Raw genomic sequence first — 9,840 nt, forward strand, 5'->3', positions numbered from 1 at the left:
CAACAGTTTTACAGGCATTGTCATTGCCCATATAAATAACTCATGCATTTAGTTCCACTAAATCGGAGAACTACTCCCGATTAGGGGACATATGATAGGTGCAACCCGAATCTAATATCCACTCATCGGAATGGAATGTTGTTGATGAAGCAACCAATGATATGTCAGAGTCATGTGCATCATGCTCTGCAACACATGCATCTGGAGCAGCTTTTCCTTTCTTCTTCAGCTTCGGACAATCTTTCTTCCAATGGCCTTTCTCATGACAAAAGGCACATTCATCTTTTCCCAGTCTAGACTTCGACTTTGATCTCCCTCTCCACTTTGACTTTTGACTTTTCGAGCGACCTCCTGCCACCATGGCCTCTGTTGCTTCGTACTTGCTCTCCTTCTTGGTTTTTTTCCTGAGTTCATAACTATACAAAGCAGCAATTACATCTTTAAGGGTAACATTATCCTTACCATGAAGTAACGTTGTCTCAAGGTACTCAAATTCATCTAGAAGAGATGACAACAACATCAAAGCCAAATCTTCATCTTTGAAGGTTTCATCCATGCCCAATAAGTCTTCCACTAGCTCATTGAATGCAGTGATGTGTTCATTCATACTGGTGTCTGGTTGATAATCAAATCTGAACAATCTTTTCTTCATGTGGAGACAATTCTGAGAGCTTTTCTTCAGGAATTTTTCCTCCAAAGCTTTCCACATCTTACTTGCAGAAGTCTCGTTCTTGTAGCCATACTTCTGCTCCCTGGAAAGACAAGATCGAATCGTGCTGCACGCCAAACGATTGATTGTTCCCCATTCTTTCTCCTCCATATATTCGGGCTTTTCTTTCTCAATGGCGATGTCTAGACCTTGTTGGAATAAAGCGTCTAACACCTCACCTTGCCATATGCCAAAATGATCGGATCCATCGAACAACTCCACCGAGAAATTTGCATTTGACATCACCCTCCTCACCGGTCCAGATGAAGAGCTTGATGTCTCAACTGATCCGTATTTTGACATTTTAATTCTAACGAACAATATTCAATATCACGAACTGTATCTTTTCAGCAACGGAACCACCAGGATACCTCAACCGAAGCTCTAATACCAATTGTTGGGGAAAATGGGTTATTTCCCACACGAACGTGGTTTTAAAATTGACGTAGTTTTAAAATTGACCTAAAATGTCAAGATTAAAACCACCAAAGGTTGCATAGCGGATAAACCTGTCAAACTATTGAATATTGAAACACAATGGAAAAGAACCGAATAAAAAACAATAAATGAGAGAACACACCAAATTTACGAGGTTCGACGAGAATATCGTCTACTCCTCGGGCACCACACCGGATGATAACTTCACTATATCGCCAATATTACAACAAATGAAATTCTTTGGAATTCCCAAAGTGGGAGAATGAAGAATACAAGAGGAAGAGAGGACTTGTTTTTTGGGATAATTTCTAATGGAAATACTTAGGCCTATTTATAGTTGAGTTTCAAGAACAATATGTTCAAAGTTTGGCCACATACCAAAGAATTTTCTAATGTGTACAAATTAGCCACCAAATATGAAATTCACATGTTCAAAGTTTGGCCACCAACCAAGATGAAATTTCCAATAAGTTGGCCACCAACCAAAATGAAATTTCCAACTTATCAACTTAATTTCTAGACAAATCTAACAATCGTATCCCCGTAGATCATGAAACCAACTTTCCAACCATTAGAAGTAACATAGATTTGCTATCAGCATTGTAGACAGAGGCAGGCACAATTATTTACATATAGAATTTACAGGATCAAGACAAACAGATTATGTTACCCGACTTGGCAATAAGTGCAAAATAGGAGAGGGATCTGGCACAGGTATCTTCTTGGAGGGTCATCTCCCCAATCAGATGTCCAGACACCACGAATATTTCAAGAAAACATGAAGAGCAGGAGCAATAAAGCAAACAAGTCCATCTTCATCAGTTTCTTATTTTTTTAATAAAATAATCCATCATCTTTAAACTTCAACGAATTTATTCGCACCCCCCCCCAAAAAAATGTTTAACATCAATTAACAGGGAGAAAAAGAAACAACGGACTTCCACTAAGATCGGACATAAATCAACAATAAGAAAATCTTTAAAATATTTCAAAAAAAAATTTACTACTTTAACTACCACTATCACTAAGGCGTGTTCACTGATTAATTTATTATATAAATTAAATCCTGATATATACTATATGTTTTAAAAAAATCAACAAGCTCTTCGACAGCCTTTTCTCTGAGCCTTTCAGACATCCTGTGGACACCCGTTTTTGTCCGGGTCTTTTATATTTATATTTATTTTTATTTTTTATTTTATTATTATTTTTTATTATTAATTATTATTAACTATTATTATTAATTTTACATATTACATTTTTTTGCAGGCTTAGAAGCCCAATTCAGATTACAAAGGCCCAATCCCGGAGCCCAACAACCCAGACCTGCGGCCCATCAATCGGCCCAAACCCGTTAGGGTTACCCCTTCTCTGCCTCAGCGCCGCACCATCAAGACCGTCTGATCTGGACCCATCCAATGGTCCAGATCAAAGGCCATTTAGGTCTGAAGCCCTAACCGTTCAGTAGCCGTCGCCCTCAACAGAGGAAATGTCACGCCGCCGCCGCAAGTTCCGGCCCACTCCGATGATCTAGTCACTGTTACCCCACCACCATCGTCATCTACAGTGAAACATATCACCAAATCAGTATATATTTCATCTACAGTAGCCTAAATCCGAGAATCCATTTAAAAACAGATTAAATCCCGAAAAATCGGGATGTAATCATGCAAAGTCAGTGAGACCCATCTCCTATTTTTTCTAGATATCATCATCTCACCAAATACTCAACATAAATCAAGGGAACGAAACCAGAAAAAAAAAAGAAAAGAAAACGAAAAAATACAGAGAGAAATTCGAAACAGAAAAAAAAAAGAGAAGAAAGAAAAGTTTTACCTTCTCTAACCACCACCGTGAATCTCGCTGTGACCTTCTCCGATCCCGGCTAGCCCCATATCTGAAGGTAAAGCCTTTGTTTTTCTGGTTTTGGGGGGGTTGGTTTCGGGTGGTATAAGTTGTGGGTTTGGGTTCTAGAGGTCGGGTTTCAAAGGAGAGGTCGTTCGTGGGGGATGGTTGATCGGTTTAGGTTTAGTGGCCACTGATTAGCGGTTGCAGGAGGCTTGGTCGCCTCCCATGGCGGTGAGCCAAGGGAGAGTTCTCTCCCACGGGTTGAGTCTGCGGCTGAGAAAGAAGAAATGAGAAAGGTTAGGTTTCTCAACCCTTAAGGTGGTTTATAACCACCGAATGGAACGCACCGTTTCGGTCCCTCCCCCATTACGTGTTTTTACATTTAGGGTTAATCACAGTTTAGGTCCCTCAAGCTTTTGTAAGGGTTGTGATCTGGTCACTAAATGAAATCCATGCAATCTTATTTCGAGCCTATAGTTTTATTTTGTTTTATTTGAATCACTAGTTTATATATTATGTGTGTTTTATGATCTTCGAATTTGGACCTGTGATTTATGTTTTTTTCATTTTAGCCACTGTGCTGGTGTGTTATTTATTTTTGTTAATGTTTTAAATTTGTCCATGACATTTGTGTATATTTTATTCTAGTCACTAATTAGCCTATGGTTTAATTACATTGTAAGGATCCCCTTGTTTTGTAAGTTGTTTAAGGGCTTAGTGTATTTTATTTATTCTGTACTTCAAGCCCTATATGTTTAAAGTTTACACATTGGTCACTGGACTGGTTATTGTTAATATTTTTGAAAGTTTAGACATTGTACTCCTTATTTATGAAACTTTTATCTTGATCACTACTCTTATATTTTGGGTTAAATATCGATTAATGTCTGTTTATTTTACTTTCATTATATTTTAGTCCTTATCTGGTTTATTATTACATTTTTATTAGTGTTCGAATTTGGCCGTAACTTAAACGACGCCGACACCGTCAAAGGAGGAAGTGCTCCCGACGTCGTCGGCGACTCACTCCTTGCATAGCTCGTAACCTCCGCCATCTCCGATCCTAACTCTTCCTCTCACGAAACACAAAAACCAACAAAAAAAAGTGGAATTCTTTGCAGAGAGAAGTTAGCTTTCACAACTAAACCTTGAAGTGGATCCAAAATGAAAAGGTTCTATTGTTCTAAAATAAGTTGAAATAAAATTGTTGAACAAATTTTCAGCAGGTTTTAAAAAGGATCCGCGAAGCAGTAACATTGCCTTCTGATATACCCACTATAATCATAATAGTGCCCGTTATTATCGCAATCGTTATAAAATAGACATAACCGAGATTTTCAGATATAAAAATGAGAAAGTGGAAGAGGAAAAGTTTGAATGGAAAATATATACTGGGGTAAATTTAAAAATCAGGTATAATCTTAAAATTAACCTCTAATATTTATTTAAATAATATTTTAACATTTATTTTTCTAATTTTTAATTAATTTTTTTGTTTTATAAAAAAAAATTGATTAGCGATCAATATATACTATTAAAGTTATATTTTTATATATTTAATTATTAATATGACATATATATTATCATCATCTTAGATTACGTAATACATATTATGTCATTATTTTAATTAATATGACACATATCATGTAATTATCTTGTATCATATGACATGTGACATATTAATAATTTAATACATGTAAAATTATTACATCTGAAACATACGTTGATTATTAATCAACTAATAATTTTCATCAAACATGAACAATTTTAATTAAAAATTAAAACGTTGAGGGCTTAAATATTTAAAAAAAATATTATGTCTTAAAATAGTTATAAAAATAATTAGTATATCTTCACTTTGATCATTGTTTTTTAACTTGCAATATATACATTAAATTTTTAATTCGTCTTTAATAAGATCATTATCATCATTTATAGTTAGAAAAAGTTGACGTGACAATCTATATTCTTCCTATATCTCTTTCTTTTCCCCTCTCTTCTGTTTTTCTTCCATGTTTTAGATCTCTCTCTTCAATGTCAGACTCCGAACCCACCCCTTTCATCACATCACCCTCCCTTTCAACTTAATTAAGTTTTATGATTTTATTATATGTTATTAATACAATTTCGCTTAATAATTATAATTCACGTTAATGATTTTTAATATGATATCATAGCTACATTCACTATATATATAATTTAACTCAAAAATTTTAATATGTTTATATATATGGAATACTAAAAATAACGTACAGGAGATAAAAATCTCTCTAAGAATCTATCGTATATGAATAGGAGAAAAATCCCCAAATCAAATCAATCACCTTATTTTAGTTAGGAGAATAATATTTTACGACAATCAATTCATTTATTTTCAACCTTCATTTCTTATCTATTATTTGATTGATTAATCCTTCATATTGTAATGCGTGAAAGGTCAAATGCTTTGGTAATTCTTCATGGGTGGATGAATATATAGATAGATATATAGATATATATTAATACAAGATTGATGGTTATTATTTCATAATTATTCATTCTAAAATTACAAGTCTTACTGAAATATATTTCATATTTATTTGAATTGATTAGGTAATTTTAATCATCTGACTTAAAATATTATAAGTAAATTAATCTTCGTTTATTTCTTAATTATGTGTTGTTATGACGTACTCTGAAATAATAAAATTTGGCATGGGGATGACATAAAACTATCATCCTCTATATCATCTTGGTATTTATTTATTTTTCAATAATTATAGGTTTGTAATTTTATCATACGTTGTACGAATTAACTTACCTCAGTGGATAAAAAGAACTGTTGTTGTTCCTAGAGGTCATGGATTCGAGCACCAGTAACTACAAAGGTAATTGAACGTTCATTATTAAATGGTTAAGAGTATTTAAAATAAATATTTGTAATCATCCTTAGTTTAATAAAAAAAATTATCATAAGTTTACCTAATTTTCTATTAAGGAATTAAAATATGGAGTTACAATAATATTTTATCAATTATACTAAATATAAATAAAAACGAGAGGTTGACATTAATTTATTGTCCTTTTTTAGTAAATATCTTCTCGTTTTCCGACTGTTGATCTTAACGTTTATTTTCACTCTTAATACTAAAAATTTTTAAATTAAAATATTAAGCAGTTTATTTAATACAAATAAAAATGCACTAAAAACTTAAAACAATTAGGAGAATTTGGATTACAAAAGAATTTAGATATCCAAAACTACAAGCAAAACAGAAACCAAAAAGCAGTATTAATACCTTCTTTCAAGTTTCAACCAACGGAACAAATTTTTTTCTTTTCGGACAGTTAGCCCTAAACTGAAATTATTTCATTCAAACACTCTTTCCGTGTGTATAAATAGTTTTCCATTACGTCTCCCTTCTTTCAACCCATTTCCTCTCTCTAAACCCCCATTCCTGGAGAATTTAGATACCTCGAAATCAATTTCTCCCATGTCTTCTACATACTTTCTAGAAACAACAGCTACTGCAGCGGCGGACACGACGACGTCTGTCCCTCACGCGCCACTACTCACCTCACGCTTGTCTCATGCTGTTTCGGCTGCTCAGCCTCCCATGCCGCCACTTTTATCCAGACAGGTATTGCGTCGGCATGAATATTCAGTGCTCATGGGGGAGACGGAGGAACATGTGTTGGAGGAGGTTCAGGTGGACTTGGATCCGGTTGTGGCGCTGGACATGCTGTGGAATGCAGTGTTCGTGGCGGTGTCTGTGGTGACCTTGATCATTACGTTGGATGAGAAACCTAATACTCCTATTAGAATATGGGTTTGCGGCTATGCTCTGCAGAGCTCGGTGCATGTTGTTTTGGTTTGGTTGGGGTGCAGGAGGAGGAACACCAGCACAACGTCCGCCATTGATGAGGAGAGAGGAGACGCTGCTGCTGAAGATGTTAATGATCGTGAAGATGAAGAAGATGAGACTGAAAGCAGTCTTTTTAATTCATATCAACCAAGGTGATCAGCTAAAAACATGAATTTTAATGTTTTCCAAGATATAATTTTCTTGAAAGCATTGCGTTTTCTTTTCGTTAGTTAAACTACTATACTCACATCGAATTGTTGATAAATCGACAGTGTAGCTAAACGATGCGAATCCGCGAATATAATGGCATCGTTTCTTTGGTGGATGGTAGGCCTCTACTGGGTTGTTTCCGGTGGTGAAATTTTTCTGCAAAACGCTCCACGTTTATTCTGGTACGTCATTAACCAACCTGTTATTTGACAAAGCAATTTACTGGTCCCTATAGGTGACATGGTCGACAATTATACTGCAGGTTGGCTGTGGTTTTTCTGGCATTCGATGTGTTCTTTGGAATCGTTTGTGTTGTTTTGGCATGTTTGATCGGGATTGCTCTTTGCTGCTGCTTGCCCAGCATCATTGCAATCTTTTATGCTGCTTCCAAGCAGGTATGAAGACCTTGAAACAAATTGATAGCTAAATCATTTTCTTATTTCATGTGCTATTGAGTAGGAAGGTGCAGCAGAAGCAGATCTTAATATCCTTCTGAAATATCGATTTCGGATAAACAATGATGAAAACTCAAGTACGAGGGCGGGGAAAATGGTCCCTGTAGAAACGAGTGGCAGATGTTTGGGAAATGAGCATTTACTCTTACCTGAGGATGCAGTAAGCTACAACTTCATCATGGATTTACATTTTTTTGTTGTTGTTTTGATTCTTCAATTTTCTTGAAGCACTAGTATTTCAACACTAGAGGTCCCTGCATATCATTTCCACGGCTCATACCCTTCGGAGGACCCATAAGCATTTTTGAACCTTCAGTATTTAGAAAATTCTAGAAGACATAATGAAGCATCTTTAGAAAAAGAACCTCTGGATAGTAAACAACCATCGCGAAGTTACAACTTGTTAATATGACCTTTGACAGATCCACGTGGACTACTAGAGTAGTCAATTAATCAATGGTTAGCTAATTATATTCATTTAGCTTGCCAACCCTACAAGTAGTCATAATAATCATATGTCTAACATCAATTTCAAGAGTCACTAAAAAAACTCAGTAACAAGACCGAGAAAAAGGAATGAAACACAAATGGAATTATTTCATTCTTATTCATCTCTATTCTACCCCTTATGGAGATAGTAAACCTTGACACTGATTAGCTATATGATGATGAAGAGCAGTATAATGTGCAGCCAATGAAAGATGCATGCTTTACCTCCTTTTTCTTCTGTTTTGCAGGAATGTTGTATATGTCTCAACTTGTACCAAGATGGCGAAGAACTCCATTCTCTCCCTTGCAACCACCATTTTCATTCAACATGCATCGTGAAGTGGCTTAAGATGAAAGCAACATGCCCGCTCTGCAAACACAGTATATTAAAGGGAGACGAACACGAATGAAAGAAAAGACGAGCACTATTTGCCGGAAGCTAAATCACGAAGAACAGCCAACACTCAACTTATGTACATACGAAACTAAATCACTAAGAACAGCAAACCTCGGATACGTTCATGGCTTCTTCTTCTTTTCAATTCAAATGCCTTTTTGAATTTGATTTGATTCTCTTCTAGTCGCTGCCTGAGTTCTTTCATGCATCCTTTCATGAAAGAAATAAAAAACTGGAAATGTATTCTTTGCTCCAAATGTTCTTGGTTTCACTATTAATATAAGTATAATTATTTTTAGAAAACTGTCGAGAACGGAAACTATATTATACTTTTTCTTTTTAGTAATTTTTATGTAAATTCATGTTAAATATTTTAAAATTAATTTCAATATAATTTTATATATTAAACTTTGGGATGTAATTATATTATACATCTGATGCTTATATTTTAGCAAGTCTTAAGCAGTGACTATTTTATGTTGTTCGCTGTAATATAGATGTTTACTCACACGGTAATGTCTAAAATTTTCCTTCTCTTAACCATTTTATGATGGGATGTTTTGCCAATGACGGTCGTTGTGAAGACTTCATTTTTGAGAAGGCATCCACAAATTCAGTGACTGACCATCAAACTTCTATATTATATGATGAACAATTGTCCTTATGAGATAGTTGCATATCTTTATAAACTTGAAAATAAGGGATTGCTAAGCAGTTTACAGTGACAAAATATGTTAGCTTTAGTGAGTTCATTAGCTGTCATTGTACTTGCAATTCTCTAATACATATTTGTTTTATTTTCTTTCGAATTTAGAAAATATGTTATGTGTTTGAAGCAGCTTAATGGTCCAAAGGGAACTTCTCTTCTGTGTTTGCACTTGTCACAAACTGATACATACACGTGCATTATTTTTTCATTTGTTAAATTATACTGACCTTTTTATTGAACTGCAGCAAAGTGTTGCTTTCAAGATTTTGTGAAGACGTCTGAAAACTGTGCCGTCAAACTCTTTCAATGGTGATCAACTCAAACGAGCATCATCAGGCAACCCTTACTCCCAAATTTTACATCCTAGAAGATCAAAAATTACTGAGGATGGTGATATGGACCAAGATAATGGGAATTTACAGAATGGAATTGACTTTGCTACAATGCAACAGTATAAGAAAATGCAGCAATACCACCATATGTCTGCAAAATCACGAGCTCAATTACGAGACAGTTCCACTTCAGTAATGAAGGTGTGTGAGCTGCTTGTTCAGAGTCTTGTTTTCATTGTCTGGCCTCATTGTTTAAATTATATTGTTAGACATAAGTGAATATATTTTCAATAAGGTAAAGACAATGCCTCTCCTGTATGAGAGAGTTGGCTTCAAACTCTTATTGTCGAATTTCACCTTTGTACATTCTATGTTACTCTGGTTTGAATGTGAATGTCCGATATGTGT

General features: G+C 34.9%; 1 protein-coding gene across 1 annotated transcript; it reads left to right on the top strand.

The window, feature by feature from the left end:
* The first annotated feature begins 6,468 nt into the window (after nt 1-6,468).
* LOC120198092 (E3 ubiquitin protein ligase RIE1-like) lies at nt 6,469-8,404 on the top strand. Its single transcript, XM_039199473.1, has 5 exons — nt 6,469-6,992; nt 7,113-7,232; nt 7,313-7,445; nt 7,510-7,665; nt 8,243-8,404. The coding sequence occupies exons 1-5, from the start codon at nt 6,469-6,471 to the stop codon at nt 8,402-8,404; spliced, it is 1,095 nt and encodes a 364-aa protein (XP_039055404.1).
* The last annotated feature ends 1,436 nt before the right edge of the window (nt 8,405-9,840 follow it).

This window comes from Hibiscus syriacus, unplaced genomic scaffold, assembly GCF_006381635.1.
Source record: "Hibiscus syriacus cultivar Baekdansim isolate YM2019G1 unplaced genomic scaffold, ASM638163v2 tig00117056_pilon, whole genome shotgun sequence".
Classification (NCBI taxonomy): Eukaryota; Viridiplantae; Streptophyta; class Magnoliopsida; order Malvales; family Malvaceae; genus Hibiscus; species Hibiscus syriacus.

Bases quoted from the DNA above. Each gene is read 5' to 3' on its own strand.
- LOC120198092 (XM_039199473.1), top strand. From the start codon at position 6,469: ATGTCTTCTACATACTTTCTAGAAACAACAGCTACTGCAGCGGCGGAC. The intron at 6,993-7,112 runs GTGATCAGCTAA...ATAAATCGACAG, and splicing joins TTTAATTCATATCAACCAAG to TGTAGCTAAACGATGCGAAT. The intron at 7,446-7,509 runs GTATGAAGACCT...GCTATTGAGTAG, and splicing joins TTTATGCTGCTTCCAAGCAG to GAAGGTGCAGCAGAAGCAGA.